Below are 18,688 nucleotides of genomic sequence, written 5' to 3'. Positions count from 1 at the left end.
CTTTGCCATTAGCCATAAAGTCGGCTTGTTCCTTCTTCGTCCACATGTTCTCTTCTTTGTTGGCTCCTTGTTGATCCTTAGGTGCTACAAAATCATATTTTATAATTAATAAAATTTCAAAATGGGTCTTCAAGAATACATCCATGCGCTTTTCCATGTTACGAAGTTTCCCGTGAATTTTGACAGGTAGATGCTTCAGTCACCATTAATCTTTCTGAGGCAACTTGGCTCTGATACCACTTGTTGATCCCAGTGCAGTCAATAAAGGGGGGGGGGGGGGGAATTGCCTACGAAACAACAATTAACCCCTTTCTTGATCTTTCAACTTAGTTAGTCAACACAATTAAAATAAAATCGAAATAATTGAACAACTTAAAAAAAAAAAGAAATAATGAAGACTACTAGAATTTACTTGGTTACAACGTAGAAGGTTATTAATCCAAGACAGATGAAAAGTTCTACTAAAAATATCTCCTTCGTTGAAGGTGGAGAAGTCTTTTACACTCTTCGAAAAGCTCAAGTATTAGCTAGGAATTGAAAACAAAAGTTGTTATGTAATTCTTAGGTCCAAGGATCTTTTTATAGCTCGTGGAAAATATAATCCACAGCTTGAAGGTGCCTTCTATTAGGTCCAAGGTGCCTCTAATGTGATAACTTTTATCCGCCGAAGATAAAAGTTTATCTTCGGCCAACAACTATTGAAGGTGCCTTCAACAAGTTGGAAGGTGCATTCGACACTATTCATCGAAGGAGCCTTCCAAGCCATGGAAGTCGCATTCTATGAGACAGATCAGCTCCTTAGCTGATCTTTTCGTGTGGATGATGCTCCGGCTAACCAGAGTTGAGCTCACTCAAATCCAACTCCAACCTTCTCCTCAAGCAGGCTTCCTTCCCGACTTCTCATCCTTCGAGCATCGTGCACATCCTTCTCGTCCATGGATGTATTCTTCCGTAACACCTCGTCTCTCAAGTGTACCGAGCTTGTTGACTCCTTTCCCGTGTCATCCTTCTCACTAGCTGTGTCTTCCGCTCGACTTTTTGTGTTCCTAAGTTCCTGCACACTTAGACACAAGGATCAAATACAATATGACCTAACTTTAACTTGGTCAACCATATCAAAATTACTACAGGATACTTACACTATCCACTCGAGGGCACCTTCTAAATGCTCTGAGGTGCCTCCGCGCAACTCCAAGGTGCCTCCAGCGCACTCCAAGGCACCTCCTCGTCGTGAGAACTTTATCCTCAAAGTTCATCTGTGTGAGGGTGTCTTCTCTGGATCCAGGGTGCTTCGTGTAGCTCCGAGACACCTCCGAACACCTCTGAGGCGCCTCAGATACTATTCATCCGAGGAAGATTTTTGCCATTTAACCCTGTAAAAAATGCATTAGTCAAAAAATAAAGTGTAACTTATAAAACTGAGTTAACATAATATAAAATAACATTATTAATTAGATCTTGTGTTATCAAGATTAGGATTTAGTCATGGTCTCATTTTATGCTTCTAAAATATATCTAAATTGGACCAACACCTATAGTCCCACCGGGACTCATCCTCACTAGATCACTCTCCTCCAGTTCCTTACCTAACCTTACCTGCCAAATGTATGGTCCTTCAAACCTGTTTGGACTTTCTCTGGTCTTGCTTAGTGTTTGATCAATCTGATCTACTAAGACTTACCTGCAATACTGAGTTAACATAAGAGATATAAAATAGTAAAGTAAAATAATGTTAACGGTATTAAAAATTCACTGGTTCGGTCAACTACATATGTTTAGAGTTTACTCCTTCAAGACTTTTCATTACGTAAGGTTACCTCTCCCTAGGGTTGCCCAGCTTCACTCACTAGAACTTTTATTGTCTGACTTTACTCACCAAGACTTCCACCATCTAGCTTCACTCACTAGAATTTCCATTGTCTGACTTCACTCATTAGGACTTTCACACCTGACTTCACTCACTAGAGTCTGACTTTACTCACCAGGACTTCTCCTTGTCTAACCTCCAGTTAGGACTAGTCATTTGGTAGACTTCTCATCTGTCTAACCTTTGGTTAGGACTTACCCTTGCTTGTCATATAGTCTTGAATAGACTTCTTTCTTCCAAACATAAAGTCCTGATTAGATTAACCCTTAGTTAACCTGACCATACTTGAGTATATTATCAAATATCAAAACTCTAGAGGTAGATTGCAACATCACTAATTTCTATTTTTTCCCATCATTCAATCTATTTGAATGCACGTTGCCTTTGGAATAATGAGCTCAATTTGGAAAAATATTTTTGGAAGAAAATAATAAAGGTCTCACATCTCTCTCTCTCTCTCTCTCTCTCTATATATATATATATAGAATTTTTATTAATTGGAATAACTTTCTTCAAAATTAATTGAACATTAAATAGTTTGATACAAAGCTACTTAATTATTTTATGCTACAGTAATTTTTGATCAAGTAATTTTGACATCAATATAATTTTGATTATAATTGATATGAATTACCCGTACAATAATGTGAAAAGAGATATAAGAAGAAGAAAGAAGAAGTAGGGAGGTTCAGGTGAGATAGATACGTTTGGTAAGTAAATCCTGGTCGAGAATGTAGGACCGGCCGGGTTAAAACCGACTAAGGGCATAATGCATGTAGATATGCTCGGCAGGTAAAGCTCGGTCGAGCATGGAGTACCAGACGAATCGAAATAGGTGAAATACTAGCATACGCACGTACACCCGGCAGGTGAGTCTCGGTCGAGCATGCAATCCCGACCGAGAATATAAGCTCGATCGAGAATGCAAGCCCGATTGAACCAAAATAGGCAAAGGACTAGAGCATTTAGATACGCTCGACAGTCGAGGTTCGACTGAGCATAAAGTACTGGTTAAACCAAAGCAACAGAGTGCCAATGAACCTAGAAACGCTCAGCAGGTAAAGCCCGGCTGAGCTTAAATGTATGCATTCCTAAGCAATCTCTATCATATGACCAGCCAAGCGAAGACCGATTGCGTATCATAAGGCTCAACATGATTCGGTAGGCAAAGCTCGGCCGAGCATAAACACAATATAAATATAACACACTCGGTAGTAGAAGCCCGACCGAGCATGAACATAACCCGCTCGGTAATATAATCTCGGGCGGGCGAGCACATATATAACTTACTAAGGTTATCAGAACAGGCTCGACTTGGAAATATCCAGTCGAGCATAGGCATAATACGCTCGATATAATAGAATCCCGGACGGGCATATAAACACGCACTTTTCTAAGGCTATTAGTATAAGATCAACCTGGCAAAATTCGGGCGGGCATAAATAACCTTGTTACATCCTTTACATATACTTGACCAAAATTAGTTTAACAGAAAATATTCTCAATATACAAATACATCTGTTATATTAATGATATGTGAACAATATGTGATCATATGACAACCTGTTTCATTTGGCCGGAAATATTTTCTAGAGACTTCTGCAGGTGAACTAAACGACAAAGAAGGTACATCTGAGGTACAAAAAGATTCCTTGAACTATTATTGCAGATGACGTCATCTCCTAACAAACTCTAACGAACCGGGTTCCACCTCATGACTGCGGAGGTTATATGAGGTGGTATAAAAAGGAGAATCCTCTTCACTGGCCAGGAGGGAGGTGAACTTCATCACTCAAATTCTAATTCCACTTCAGTTTTACTCTTCTTCCTTTTCTTCTTCTTCCATCTTCAAGAGAGGAAACTGACTTGAGCGTCGGAGGACTTAGCCAAGGATTTCCACCCCGGTCTTAGGTCACTAACGCTTTGTTGGCGGATCTCGTAGTGCGTAGGCGAGGTTCTCTCTAGCAGATCTGCTTCACGGGAGTTCTTCTTCATCCTCTTCAAATCTACTTCATTGGATGTTTCATTCTTCAGATTTACAATACCGGGATCTTCTTCATCAACCTTCCTAATCATCCCTCGGAGTCTTGTAGGAGATCCACCGCACCGGAGCTTCTTTAGCTTCTCAGGACTCATCTTCTTCACCATCCTTATCCATCAGAGCACTAGCGCTTCATCTCGTCAGATTTAGACAGGATCAATAATTATTTAGTAATTTTGAGTAAATTAATGATTTGTTTAATATAAAAGCTACTATAGCAATATTGAAATAAGGTATTTTTCGAATGAGACATTTTTTAATATTTTTTTTCAAAATGGATGCTCCTAATTTTAAGGATAATGAGAAATAAATGAGACCTTTATGATTATTTGTCGCCTATATTCTTTCTATCAACAAATTACTTGCTCTACATTGTCGGTGTTGGTAATTAATGCCAAAACCAAGTTCCATGAACACATTAAATTAGTCCTTAAATAATTCCCTAATGATTGGTCCCACAAAAATAGTAAAATTAACTATTAATCTTCACTTTTATCTTAATTATTTCAACACCCACTCCTTATTTATTAGGATTTAATGGGCATGAACACCCCCATTAGGTCAACCTTCTTGAAACTTGGACAATCTAATTTTTATTCCTCCAATCCTAAATATCATATTGCTTATAGAGAATTATGACAAGGATCTTTGCTAGTTTAATATAAAAAATATATATATTTAAAATCTAGATGTAGATGAAGTTATATATTTTATGGACAATGCTAAATGACTAGATTCTAGTTAGATAGAATAAGTTTTTTTTTTTTTTATAATTTTTAGGTCATTATATCTAATTTTTAGGGTAATATCATATTTTATGAGTATTATATTCTTTGTCACCTATTTTCATATTTAATTTTCAAAAATAATACCTAATTAATTTTTTAACTAGCTTGATTAATTTTTAGCTAGACAAATTCATTTTATGAGTGACCAGATTTAGCCACCCAGATTTATCAATATTTTATTTTTATCGAATAATAATGACTTCCTTTCGTCTATAATATCATTCCCTAGCCAATAGATTGTTTCATTACTTGGGTGACAATAAAGTTTTTATTTGAAAATTTATGACATTTGAGTTTCAATTAAAGGTTTCTTTTTTGTTCACCATTTAATAGTTTCACTAAATAGTTGTTTAAGTGTATTTTAAAAAAAAATGTGTCAAAATTAATATTTTTATAAGATTCTGCCAAAAGTGACCTGGAGTTTTCTTACATTTGAGTTACACATTATAATTTATAACAGTTTGTTTTTTTGGAAAATCTTGCATGAATTTTTAACATTTTAATAAGATGTAAATGTATGCGACATTTATTATATTTTTACTTGATATTATAGTAAAAATATATATTTTAAACTAAAATTAATATTTTATTGTTTATTTTTTTAAAAAATGTTATGTAATTGTGCCTTAACCTTTTTACAAGAAATTTTAGATAATAAAATGTTAATATATTACTTATTTGCTATAAAATGATAATTTTATTTAATTAAATTTTAATGCCCGTGACATTCAATTTACGAAAAGCGGGTACCACCCACCCGCTCCCGAAGCGAGCCAATCATGACGTGGGTTTATCTTTCGCGTAATTTGTAATCGAGTGGCCGAAACATCTCCGGGAGAAACGGAGGCAAAATTTAATCTCACCCAACTTTCACCGCCCACATTCATACCGCTAAGGATCCACGCCCCACCGCGGCACCGCCACCGCACCATATCCAGTTCTCATCATAAATACCGCCTCGCCATCCTTCCTCGCCTTCCACATCTCCGTCCACCTCGCCGCCGGCGACCATGGGACTCTTCCGGCTGGCAACGGGCATTCCCGGTCCTAGCGGGTTCGGATCCGCGTCCACAGCCGAGCTGGTCACTGCCGGCGTCGACGCCTCCCACCTCACCGCCATAGTCACCGGTGATCTAACTCTTTCACCCTTTTTCCAACCCAAAATTCAATCTTTAACCTCAAAGTTCTAATCTTTACTTCAAATCCACCAAAAGTTTGAATCTTCACTTCGAATTCTACCAAAAAAGGGGTATGGAAAAAAATCTCATTAGTTTAGATCTTATCTTTTTTGCTTCAGGAGGAGCCAGTGGGATCGGAACAGAGACTGCGCGAGTTCTTGCGCTCCGAGGAGCTCGTGTGATCATCGCGGCGAGAAACATGGAGGCGGCGAGCGAGGCGAAGAGGCTCATTCTGCAGTCGTCGCCGTCAGCGAGAGTTGACATCTTGAAGCTCGATCTGAGCTCACTGAAGTCAGTCAAAGAGTTTGCAGATGAATTCCTTTCCATGGACCTACCTCTTAATATACTAATGTATGTTCATTAGGAGCTAATTCTACTTTAATTTTTGATTAAAACTAATGCTAAAATGAAATCATTAACCTAATTAAATTTCTTATTCTTGTTCTTATTCCAGCTTAAGATGGACAACGATAATACTAAATTTTGCATTTAAATTAATTTTCAGAAACAATGCCGGTGTTATGTTTTGCCCTTTTCAACTTTCAGAGGATGGAATTGAGCTCCAATTTGCTACAAATCATTTAGGTATGACTTTTCGATGTATTTCTCATTAAAAAAAAGGCATTATTTTTTGATAATTTTTTGTTTTTTTAAACATTTTTAGGTCATTTTCTATTGGCAAACCTTCTTCTTGAGAAAATGAAGAGCACAACAAGAGAAACAGGGATCGAAGGTCGAATTGTGAATCTATCCTCCATTGCTCACACATATACCTACCCAAACGGCATCCGGTTCGACAAGCTCAACGATAAGAATGTGTGAGTCTGCCGCAACAATTCTCGGTTAGTTGAGTCGAGTGGTTGAACCTATTGATCCACTCGTCTATCTTCTTGTGTTGCCTCATCAGGTACTCAGACAAGAAGGCCTATGGACAGTCTAAGTTAGCCAATTTGCTGCATGCAAATGAACTCTCAAGAAGGCTAATGGTATACTTTCTTTTTAAAATAAATCTATCATTATAATAATAAAAATATACTAATTATTTGCTGATTTTTTTCCCCAAAAAATAAACACAGGAAGAAGGTGCAAATATTACTGTAAATTCAGTTCATCCAGGGTTGATCATGACAAACTTGATGAGGCATTCATTTCAACTAATTAGTATGTTCTTCCTCAATCCTCCAAAAGAAAAAAATTAGTGTGAAAAAAGGGGAAATTAATTGGAAATTGATATGTTCATGCAGGGTTTTTGAAAGTGTTCAGCTACATCTTTTGGAAGAATATCCCACAGGTATCTATTAGATAATCTCTTTTTTACTGTACAATCTCCAGTTCGTTCTCGACTCAATCGGTTAATAACCGAACCGACCGGCAGGGAGCAGCTACAACGTGCCTTGTCGCACTACATCCAAGCCTTAAGGGAGTGACAGGGAAGTACTTCTACGACTGCAATGAAGAGTTGCCAAGTAAATTGGCAAGGGATGAAGCATTGGCAAGAAAGCTCTGGGACTTCAGTAAAAACCTAGTTAAGTCAGTTCAGCAATAATAAATAAATAAATAATAATAATAAATATTTATTTGATGTATGATTAATAATAATGTAATGGTTGATGGGGCATTATGATGTCAGTTCGTTAGTTAGGGTTCGTTTATTCCTATAAAATGTTTTTTTGGTTCGTTCCACAGTAGAATATAAATAAATAAATAAATCATGAAAATAATTTTTAAGTATTTGTTATTTAATTGGTTATAATGGTTTAAGAAATAAAAAGTTATTTAAGGAATAAAGTTGGCTTAATTGGGTGAGAGAGTGGATCAATTTTATTTTATTATTTTTAATTTATTTTTTAAAATCTTAATAATAATTTATTTTAAATGATAGACATCAAAATGGGTAAAAAGGCCGGGTACACCCGTCAATTCATCCTAGGGCCCAATTCGTCCCAAAATAAATACGAAGAAAATAAATCATAAATAAATCATGATGATTACTAATATTTAAAATAGTGTCTGTCGCACGTCGCAGATCTTAAGTTGAGAACACTTCATGTCCTAGTCACAGGACCATCCATAAAAAATGATATATATCAAAGGCTTAAGGAGGGAAGATTAATCTATTCTGGTGGTATTTGGTTAAATGATTGGAATGACTATGAGTATAGATTTGATAGTAAGGTAGAATGCGAATAGAAATGGAAATGAAACTCATCTAGTTATATAAATTTTGATGACTCCTATAAATTTGAAAACATTCTCAAATTATTATTCCAAATTCACAATTCAAACATTATCTTTTATTATGATTCCCAAACCCATCAACTAAACACCCCTAATTACTTGGTCATTCATTCGTCAGTCATAGTAAACGGGGCATTAGTGCTGCAACTCCCATCCGCCTCTTTCCATCCATGTACACAGTGAATTGTATATATATAGCTGAAGTCAGTTAAGATGGGTTCGGTTCCGCTCGAACCATGAGATCGGGTCGTGCTCCGCCGCTCTTCCGACCCGCTCTCTTCCTCCTCCACCGCGCCCACTCGGCGGCGGCGCCGCCGCCTCTCCACCGAATCCACGAAGATGGTGGAGTCGACGAAGAGCGTGAAGAAGGATTTGTTAAGATACTTCGTGACATCGTCTGCTCACACCCTCAGACCTGGGCCGCCGCGCTAACCTCCCCATTCATCGCTTCCCGCCTCCGCCCTCGCCACGTCGAGCGCCTCCTCCTCCTCCATCTCGGTGGCGAATCCAGTTCTGTGGAACCACGCGTCGCGCTCCGTTTCTTCAACTTCCTTGGCCTGCACCTTCGCTTCTCGCATTCCCCTCTCTCCTATGCCCTCCTCGCCCACGCTCTCATCCGCGTTGGCCTCCGCTGGCCCGCCTCCTCCCTCCTCCAAACCCTCGCATCGCTCCCCGATGTCCTTCCCGCCTACGCCTTCCGTTCGATCGCCGAGGCCTGCCGCCTCTGCGGAGCCCTCGGCTCCACCCCCGCCTTCGACTTCCTAGTCCAGTCGTACCTTCAGATCCACCGCCCCATGGACGCTCTCTCCGTTCTCAGGCTATCCGTCGTCGGCGGGGTTATCCCGGAGCCCCGCACCTTCAGCGACGTCATGCACGGGTTGGCTAAGGTTCGGCGATTCAATCTGGTAATCGAAGTGTTCGACGAGGTAACCAGGTGTGGAACCTCTCTTGACGTCTTCATCTTCACCGCAGCGGTGAGAGCCTTGTGCGAACTGAGGGATTTGAATGGTGCTAAAGCAATAATCGCACAGATGGAGGCTACTGGATCAAATTCTAGTGTCGTTCCTTACAATGTGTTGATTCATGGCCTGTGCAAGAACAGAAGGGTCATTGAAGCCATGGAGGTCAAGGACTCATTGGAAGGGAAAGGGTTGAAGGCTGACGACGTGACTTATTGCACCTTGGTGCTCGGATTTTGCAAGTTGGAGGAGTTGAGCATGGCTTCAGAAACGACCAACGAGATGATCAAGTTAGGATTTTTACCAAATGAAGCTGTTTGCTCGACATTGGTAGACGCTTTGAGGAGGCAGGACAAGGTAGAACAGGCTTTTGAAATGGTTCAGAAGCTGGGTAACTTTGGGATGATTCCCAATCTATTTGTCTACAATGCTCTAATCAATTCTTTGTGTAAAAGTGGAAAATTTGAGGAGGCAGAATTGCTTTTCGCAATGATGAAGGGAAAAGGTTTGCTTCCGGACGATGTCACTTATTCAATATTGATCAATTCTTTCTGCAAAAGGGGTAAACTTGATGAGGCCCTCCAGATGTTTGATAAAATGAAGTCAGAAGGTTTACGTATCACCCTTCACCCTTACAATTCTTTGATTAATGGACACTGTCGATCAGGAAGTTTGAGCAAAGCAAATGATCTCTTCAGGGAGATGATTGATAAAGAATTGGCACCAGATGAATCTACTTATACGTCTTTGATCACTGGGTACTGCAGGGAAGGAGATTTGGATGGTGCTTCAAAGCTTCACCACCAGATGTCTGAGAAGGGGTTGTCATGGAATACTCATACTTTCACAGCTCTTATAAGTGGATTTTGTCGTGCTAAATTGATGGTCAAAGCTGCTAAGTTATTCAATGAAATGTTAGAATGTAGTGTGATGCCAAACAATGTGACTTACAATGTCATGATAGAAGGGTATTGTTCGATAGGGGATACGACAACTGCATTCCAGTTATATGATCAGATGTTGGAGAGGGGCATTGCTCCAGACAATTATGCTTACAGGTCCTTGATAACTGGTTTGTGTATGTCAGGTAGAGTGGATGAAGCTAAGGAGTTTGTGAATGATCTGCACAATGAGCATCGTATATTGAATGAGATGAGCTGTAGTGCTCTTCTTCATGGACTTCGCAAGGAAGGTAAAATAGATGATGCCCACAATGTCTGGAAAGAGATGGTGGGAAGGGGGGTAAACATGGACCTTGTCTGCTACAGTGTGATGATCTCTGGATCTCTAAAGCAGCAGGATAAAGTAAGACCATATTCACTACTCAAAGAGATGGTCACTAGAGGTATTAAGCCTGATATCATGTTATATACAGATATGATTGACACGTATTCAAAATTAGAGAAGTTCTCCGAAGCACAAGCTGTCTGGAATGGGATGGCTGCCTTTGGATGTCAAGCAAATGTTGTGACATATACAGCACTAATAAATGGTTTATGTAAAGCAGGGCGGTTTGATGAAGCACTGACACTTTGTAAAGAAATGCTAGTTAGTGGTTTTCTTCCTAACAGCCTTACATATGGCTCTTTTCTTGACCTACTTACAAGAAAAGGAAATATAGACCATGCTGTTATGCTGCATCAAGTGATGCTTAGTGCACTTTTAGCGAACACGGTAACATATAACCTTCTAATAAGAGGTTTCAGTAAACTTGGAAGGATTCAGGAAGCTGTTAACATTGTTCATCATATGATAGGAAATAATATCTCTCCTGATTGCATAAGTTATACACCCCTAATTCATGAGTACTGCAAAAGAGGCCATCTAACTGAAGCAATTGAACTTTGGAATGAGATGCTTAGGAGAGGGTTGAAAGCTGATACAGTCGCATATAATGTACTTATCCGTGGCTGCATCATAAACGATAAGATTACTACAGCTTCCACTCTGTATGATGATATGATCAGAGGGCATGTAAAGCCAAATTGGGCAACCTACACTTCCCTTCTCCATGGTATATGCTTGATGGCCGTTAAAGCAGAGCAGAAATTTCTGGAGTAGTCATTTTAGAATGACTTACAAGTTAATGTTCTCAGTTAATACATTGCTCAGTGGTGCTTAATTTAAGCTGCTACATCAACGAGAAACTTCTCAGGCTGTTGAATGAAAGCCATCTTAGCTCTTGCAACTTGAGAGAGCTCCTAATTCAGGTTTTCTTTTTTCCAATTTATCTGCTGGTTGTTTAGTAAGTGTTTATAAATAAAGCAGAACCACTTACTTTCCGATGTTTTTTGTGCTCAAATACAATCTAGAATTTAGAATGATGATTTAAGCAAACTAGACACCTTGTGTGGTTCTGGCTCAGTAGATGTTATGCTAGCATTACTAGGAAGGTATTTGAAGATAATTTCTAGATTTATCATTATCGCTTCTGCAGACAGTGCAGTAAGAAAGGATATCTGTCATAGTTCTGTTGGATTAGACTGAAAAGAATTGACACTTCAAATTAGCATGATAAGAACACTTGTGTGGTCTTGACAAATAAATTTTATGCATTCTCCATAAAATTCACGATATTCATACAAGTATTCTAGTTTTCTTCTATTCAAAGTGTTTGAACCAAATACCACAGAGCTGGAAAATTTGAACCTGACATACATATATTTGCTAATGATATATCTTTTTTTTTTAGGTAATCCAGGTATCTATCTTTTACGATTGACTAATCTTGGAGGTGACCGGACCGACTTCACGGATGTTTTCCATTGGCCATCAAGGTAAATCGGGAAGCACAGATGGGTCTTGGCGGGCACCCAGTGTCACAAGTAATTTGAACTCCTCAGGTGTAATGTGCTCTGGGTGAGATTCGAACTCTCGTTGCTTAGGCATCCCATCACACTGCTTACCATCGCACCATAGTCCCGGGTGATGCTAATGATATATCTTACTAGACTTGGATGTGGTCTTCCGGTACAACTTTTGAACTTGTCAAGACAATCTCATCAGCAAAATTTTAGACCCTAGGGTTAGAATGCCCGAAGTAGACATGTTTACTTCCAGATGTGCCTATGTTAAAGTATCCTATGATTAATTGGATTTAGACTTCAGCGGAACTCATATATATATCACACACACTGTTTGGAACTGTTTCTCAGTTTGCATGGAATTTGAAATTTCATATTATCCCGCTTGGTAGTTCTCTTCATGCTACGATCATAAACTCATAATGATCTTTACTTATTGATACTATGCTAATGATTAGGATTCTATGGATATCCTAAGATGGCTATATCAATGACAAAGATGTTCACATTTTACAGAAATATAGGGTGAGACTAGATATTTTAGATTTGTTAATTGATATGAGCAAATGTTGGTGATAGTTCTTAATAATCAAACATGGAAGTTTAAATGTTTTACAATGTCTCAGTGCAGATTTAACGTGGCTCATGTTGGACCAAGCCAATGTTCAAGTATATGTCCAACATTACTGAAGGCTTCAAGATTCGTAGAATTTGCTCGTTGCCTGGAATGCCACTGAATTTTCTATGCTGCCATTTTGTTGTATGGTAAGTCTTCTTCCATTCTTTCAGCTCATGAGCAGTATGTGCACATTGCATGAGGCATAGGAATGGTGGAATATATAAGCTTAGTATGGCCAACTCGAAACCACTGGGATAAAGGGTGCCTGATCATTAGTATCCATGCCGAACTTTTGGAAGATTTTCTGTTCATTATCAGTAATTTTACATCACACGTTTTTGAAAGGTCCAAGTTCAAGTTCGTGACAGGATTCAACATCAGAAGAACTGCCTGGAAGTTGGCCAGTCCCTTAAAGCATGGATGGTTTCTGCTTACACCCAGCATAGACTTTGTTGTTAGTAGTGCTTCAGTTTGTAGTCATCCGGAAACAAGTTTTTATGTTTGCTCCAGCAATGGCGCACCCGGTATAAAACCAAAAACACGAGGTGATCTCAAATTGGAATATCAGCATTCATCCGAGATCAAAGTTGCTACGCCAATCTTCACAATAATCCTTGCTTTGCTCCACGCTGATCTTGAAGATTGTATTTCGGCAAAAACAGAAAGGGCATCTTTGTTTTTGAGATCATTTGATCACTGTTCCTATTTTGATTTCAAAGGGGTTCCTCCTAGTTTGTGTTCATATTCTTACTTTATTAAAAAGTGATGAGATTCTATTGAACATGCTGGTTGAAAGTAGTTTAATCTCTTGTAAATTGATTGTTTCTTGTAAAATGTTTTGGTTTATTAAAATATTTTCTAATGAAAATTTTACATGAATTTTTTTTAGAAAGAAGGGCAACTTTTGATGTTGGTGCATAGATGGATAATATGTTTCACTTCTCCAAGTTGAGTCGAAGAGGTCGATTTTGTTGGGTGGGCTAGTAGGTCCATGTGAGTTGGTTGGGTTGAGTGGTAGACTGCAGAGTTGGTTTAAGCTTTAGTCGGTTCGAGTGGATTGATTGATCTAGTATGGCCTAATTTGATTAATTTTATAGAGAATTTATTAATGTTAAAGAAAAATGATATATATATATATAATCTGCACACTTTTATATGGACAACAACATATGTGAGTCGATAACGCAGCTTAAATTAGAATTTTTTTAATCTCTCTCTTCCTTCGTGTGAGCTTATTTTTGCTCATTATCTTCCTTCGCTTGTCTCTCTTCCCAAGAATGAAAGCCCTAAATCCTCTTCATCTCTTATATGCTCCTGTCTTCCTTTGCTTCCAACCTTAGATATAGGTCATATTGTTTTACTCTAAGCTCACACCGATTGAGTTAGGGTTTTCGCTCACAATTATACTAGTCATCTCTCTCCTCTCTTTTTTTACTAGTATTTCAGAATGACGCAAAAATGTGTTGTGAAGGTATGTTGAGTGTTTGTCTTTTACCTATCGTACTTTCTAAGAACTAGCTATTTAAAAATCATTGTGAGAACACTTTGATATTTGATTTTGAAGAACATGATGCTGGTTTTCAAAAATTGCAATATTAGTGCTGGTTTTCAAAAACTAGCACTAATGTTGGCATTGATTTTCAAAAACCAATTGACTACACATTGGTATTGGTTTTTGCAAACCAGCACCAACATTGATGCTAATATTTACAAACCAGTACCAATGTTGGTTTTGCTGGTGCAATATCCCCTGAGTTAGGTTGACCTGGTTGACTAAACTTGAGTTGACTTAAGTTTGAGTCGTGATGTTTGGATTTGTTTGACAATACATGGAGATTGCAGATGCAATCGTCCGATTGAGGAGATTGTTGATACAATTCCCCTCTGGTCAAGGACTGACCAATTAGATATGAAAAAGAGTCAAGTAGGTCAAGACTGACTGGATACTTGACTGGAAAAGTCCTAACTGGATGTTAGGCAAGGGAAAATCTTGGTGAGTGAAGCCAGGTGAAAATCCTAGTGAGTGAAGCTAGGTGAAAGTCCTGGTGAGTGAAGCTAGGCAGATGGAAAGCCCTAGTGAGTGAAGCTAGGCAGAAGGAAAGACCTGGTGAGTGAAGCAGGCACGTGGAGATCTAGGTGGGTCAAGGTTGGCCGGACACCTGGTATTGGGAAGTCCAAGTAGGTCAAAGGATTGACCGAATACTTGGCACAAGGAAATTCAGATGGGTCAAGGGTAACCAGACATCTAGTGAAAGTCCAAGTGGGTTATGGAGAACCAGACACTTGGCACGAGACGGTAAATCCAAGTGGGTCAAGGTTGACCGAACACTTGGCACGAGAAGAAAAGTCCAAGTGGGTCAAAGGGTTGACCGGACACTTGGTGAAGAAGTCCCAGCAGGTCATGGTTGACCGGATGCTAGGCATGAGGAGATTCAATAGGTCACGGTTGATCGGATGTTGGATTTAGGGACCCTTGAGCTTGGTTTGAGCAAGTCAAGGGTAGTCAACCGATCATCCAATGGATTGGACCGAAGCCCAATTGATCAATCGATCGATTGGGAGAATGCTGCTATAAACAACAACCCAATCAATTGGTCGATCAATTGGGGATGTTTATTGTGTAAATAGAATGGTCCCCAATCGATCAGCCGATCGATTGGGCACCACCAATCGATCAACCGATCGATTGGGGCCAGTTTTCTCGTGTGGTCGTGAGAAGTATAGAAGAAGGTCGAATCGATCAGTCTATTGATTTAGCCTCTCCAATCGATTAACCGATTGATTGGAAAACGACCGTTGCGCTAGATACATGTTTTGGACGGCTGAGATTGCTACGATCTGATGTGGCAATCAATTGGGAGCAAACCCAATTGATTGGGAGCCCTAGGAGCGCACAGTATAAGGCTCGTGGCGAGGTTTCTTCTCAGCAGTGCTTACACGATCCTTCACTGCCACTGTTCGTCGGACTTCGAGTGTGGAAGACAAGTATTATTGCACTTTCCATCTTGTCCAGAGGCATCTTCATCAACAAGAGATCTAGCAAGAAGAGGTTTTGATTTGTACACTTGTATTTACTTCTTGTATAGAGTTGTATCTTATTGTGGGAGTTTGTACGAGGCTTCTCCGCCTCCGGTAGTTATTGAGAAGGAGGTTTTATATAGTGGATGAGTGAGTGAGGGTCGGATCCTTGGATTAGTCACCTCTTCTTGAGGTGGATAATAACAAGTAAATCCATATTGTTAGCATTGGAGCTTGCTTCGAGAGTATTCCGCTGCAAAAGATCAACAAGATGAAGCGAGCGAGCTATTCACCCCCCACCCCCCTTCTAGCTACAAATCGATCCTAACAAATTCTGATTTTCAAAAACCCATTGATTACTACATTGGCGCTAGTTTAAAAAAATGGACACATTGGTGCTGGTTTTCGAAAACTACCACTAATGTGGTGTTGGTTTCTTAAAACCAGCACCACCCAATTTTAGAAAAAAACATAAAAGCCACACCAACGTGTTTTAGTATATGTCTAAAAAACCAACATTAATGTGGTACTATAATATGAAAACTAGCACCACCCCAACATATTGATAAAGACATAGAAGTTAGAAAACAAATTGTTATATCAATGTCAAAATCTTAGAACCATTATTTATGCATATGTACATTTATTTATTTATGTTAATAATGTACACTTTGAATAATTTTAGTTATCAGTTGATGTTGGTCATAAACTCCAATGCACCAGTATTTTAGGTGACTTTAATGATTATTTTGGCCATCCAATAATGAAAGCACAGGATCATGGGTCAATTCATTTACATGATCGAAACAAAAAAAACCTCTTTTGTTGTATTTTTGGACATACAAGATATTCAACAAATTTATGGTCTGCTGGTCAATATAGTTCAAAGTTGGGATTTAACATCTCAAATCTTTAAATTTTTAGGTACATTTTCTAATTTTGAAAGTTAGAAGCACATAATAAAAAACTAATCATTATAAATTTGAAGGTGTCCCAGTTACTTTCACTAGAAGAAGGCAAAACTATTGCACACCTTCACTCAAAAATCAAGGAGCTCGTCACCAGACTCACCAATATCGGAGAAAAGGTAAGCAACTGATATTCGCTAAGGTACACGCTTAACGCATTCCCTAGAACAGTTTCTAAGCAGATCCTATCTCACAAATTTGGCTTCAGACGTACCTTCGTGTAGTTTCAGGAATTTCTCCCAAAGCTCTTTGGTAGACTTGTAGACTCCGATCCGATTGACTTCTTATGATAGTAAGATGCTCAGTAGATGGAACTTTGTTTTGTCGTTTACCACGAAGTTGGCTTACTCCTTCTTAGTCCATTGGTATTCTTCTTTGCCCTCAGGTGTTATACAACCAAATTTCATTATTAAAATCAAATTGAAATCAGTTTTAAAGAATACCTTTATCTTTTTCTTCCAGCTCACGAATTCCCCCTCGAACTTCGGTGGGTAGATGCTCGGTTCGATCATCTCGTGTGCTTCATTCGACGGTTAGTCCTCTTGAAGTGAACTTGGTATGATACTAATTGTTGGTCCCTTGGCAGCCAACTAGAGGGGGGTGAATAGCCTTGTAAAATTTAAATGAACGTTTCTTGATTTTATAGCTTAAAAACAATCAACACTTGCATAAACAAAATAAATGACTAGAAAAAAAAGAGGCACGAAAGGGTTACTTGGTTACAACCGGGGAGGTTATTAATCTAAGGAAGTTGGAAGCGCACTAAACTCTCCTTCAGGCGGAGAAGCCTCTTTACAGTAGTTACCACACTCAATTACAGAGAACTCAAGAGGATTCAGTTACAAGTGTTATATTATATTTCTTAGGTCCAGGGGTCTTTTTATAACCCCTGGAAAATCTTATCCTGGGCTTTATCCTTTGCCAACGTCAAAATTTGACCAGTCGAAGGCACCTTCTATAAAGGGTTGAAGGTATCTTCAAGTGCTTGAAGGCGCCTTCCACCAGAAGGTTGCGAGGGTGCCTTCAATCCATTAAAGGCACCTCCAGCAGCTACTACCGAGCTCCAAACTTCTCCTTTGGCTCTTCCGCTGCTCCGCTCACTTGGGTAATTTCAACCAACCAGAATAAGGCTCACTCGAACCCATTTTTCGGCCTTCTCCTTGAGCAGTCTTCCTCCAGAGTTCTCATCCCTCAAACCGCCGCGTGAATCCTTCTCGTCTGCTGGTATACTCTTTCGCAGCACCTCGTCCCTCGGAGGCACCGAGCCCATCGACTCTCTCCCATGCCATTTTTCTTGCTAGCTGTGTCTCTCGCTCGACTTCTTGTGCTCCTAAGTTTCTGCACACTTAGACACAGGGGTTAAATACCAATAGGACCTAACCTGACTTGGTTGATCACATCAAAACTATCATGGGGTACCAACACATTCCAAGTCCTATGAGTCCACATGGCTCATGGGAGTCCAAATATGCCCTAATTTACTCTTTTTATACCTTCCCACCATTGTTCCAAACGATTTGAATTTTATGTACATTGTAGTACTGGTATAAGAAGATTAGAACCACCTTGGTGCTGATCTTTAGAAACCAACACCCTTCTTTGTGATAATTACACAAGGCCATGTTGGCGCTACTTTTGCGAGACTAGCACCAATGTGGTGCTAGTTTTGCTAGTGCAGCACCACATTGGTGTTGGTTTTGTATGATCAACACTAACATCCATGCCACTTGCACGTAACTATAGATTCTTATGTGAGTCTCAAAATCATGGTTGGAGGGATATATACATTCTATACACTTACCCATTTCATCTCATACCAAACTTTCATAAATCCAAGGCCCCTAGGCCAATCAATGGATTTTAATCAAAATCCATTGATGAACCTAGATGATTTCGATCGGATTCATTCCAAATCATATGGGCCCATATGGCTCAAGGGAGTCCAAATATACCCTAATTTATGCTTTTTATACCTTTCTAACGTTGTTTCAAATGATTTGAATCTTTATATACATTGTGGTGTTAGTATGAGAAGATCATTACCACCTTGATGTTGATCTTAGGAAACTAGCACCAAGCCTGGTGATGTTGGACCAGTTAGGGCTGACAAGAGGGGATTGAGTTTATCTGTCAAAAAGTAAAACAAATACCTTTCTCGTCTATTCAACTAAGATTAACAGTAATAGTATAATTAAAATAAACAACAAG

At 39.2% G+C, this 18,688-nt stretch overlaps 2 protein-coding genes across 8 annotated transcripts; both read left to right on the top strand.

Moving 5' to 3' along the window:
• Positions 1 to 5,656: 5,656 nt before the first annotated feature.
• LOC121990258 (short-chain dehydrogenase TIC 32 B, chloroplastic-like) lies at positions 5,657 to 7,511 on the top strand. Its single transcript, XM_042544429.1, has 8 exons — positions 5,657 to 5,824; positions 5,994 to 6,225; positions 6,380 to 6,459; positions 6,539 to 6,692; positions 6,782 to 6,860; positions 6,951 to 7,035; positions 7,119 to 7,165; positions 7,250 to 7,511. Exons 1-8 carry the CDS (start codon positions 5,707 to 5,709, stop codon positions 7,418 to 7,420), a joined length of 966 nt encoding a protein of 321 aa, XP_042400363.1. The 5' UTR covers positions 5,657 to 5,706; the 3' UTR covers positions 7,421 to 7,511.
• Positions 7,512 to 8,332: 821 nt separating this feature from the next.
• On the top strand, positions 8,333 to 13,275 carry LOC121992608 (putative pentatricopeptide repeat-containing protein At5g59900). Of its 7 annotated transcripts, none has more exons than XM_042547103.1 (4): positions 8,333 to 11,281; positions 11,764 to 11,930; positions 12,507 to 12,640; positions 12,863 to 13,275. In XM_042547103.1, exon 1 carries the CDS (start codon positions 8,349 to 8,351, stop codon positions 11,130 to 11,132), a length of 2,784 nt encoding a protein of 927 aa, XP_042403037.1. In that variant the 5' UTR covers positions 8,333 to 8,348; the 3' UTR covers positions 11,133 to 11,281; positions 11,764 to 11,930; positions 12,507 to 12,640; positions 12,863 to 13,275. The 7 variants fall into 7 exon arrangements, with proteins under 7 accessions (XP_042403037.1, XP_042403033.1, XP_042403036.1 ...); XM_042547099.1 differs by having other exon boundaries at positions 12,840 to 13,275; XM_042547102.1 differs by having other exon boundaries at positions 11,773 to 11,930; positions 12,507 to 13,275.
• The last annotated feature ends 5,413 nt before the right edge of the window (positions 13,276 to 18,688 follow it).

The sequence above is a fragment of the Zingiber officinale genome, chromosome 6B (genome assembly GCF_018446385.1).
Source record: "Zingiber officinale cultivar Zhangliang chromosome 6B, Zo_v1.1, whole genome shotgun sequence".
Taxonomy (NCBI): domain Eukaryota; kingdom Viridiplantae; phylum Streptophyta; class Magnoliopsida; order Zingiberales; family Zingiberaceae; genus Zingiber; species Zingiber officinale.
The sequence above is the reverse complement of the archived record's forward strand: the minus strand, read 5'-3'. Positions and strand labels throughout refer to the sequence as shown.

Excerpts from the sequence above, each read along its gene's own strand:
- LOC121992608 (XM_042547102.1), top strand. The coding sequence starts at position 8,349 with ATGAGATCGGGTCGTGCTCCGCCGCTCTTCCGACCCGCTCTCTTCCTC.
- LOC121990258 (XM_042544429.1), top strand. The coding sequence starts at position 5,707 with ATGGGACTCTTCCGGCTGGCAACGGGCATTCCCGGTCCTAGCGGGTTC. Across the intron at positions 6,693-6,781 it reads AAGCTCAACGATAAGAATGT|GTACTCAGACAAGAAGGCCT; the intron begins GTGAGTCTGCCG and ends TTGCCTCATCAG. Across the intron at positions 7,036-7,118 it reads GCATTCATTTCAACTAATTA|GGTTTTTGAAAGTGTTCAGC; the intron begins GTATGTTCTTCC and ends ATGTTCATGCAG.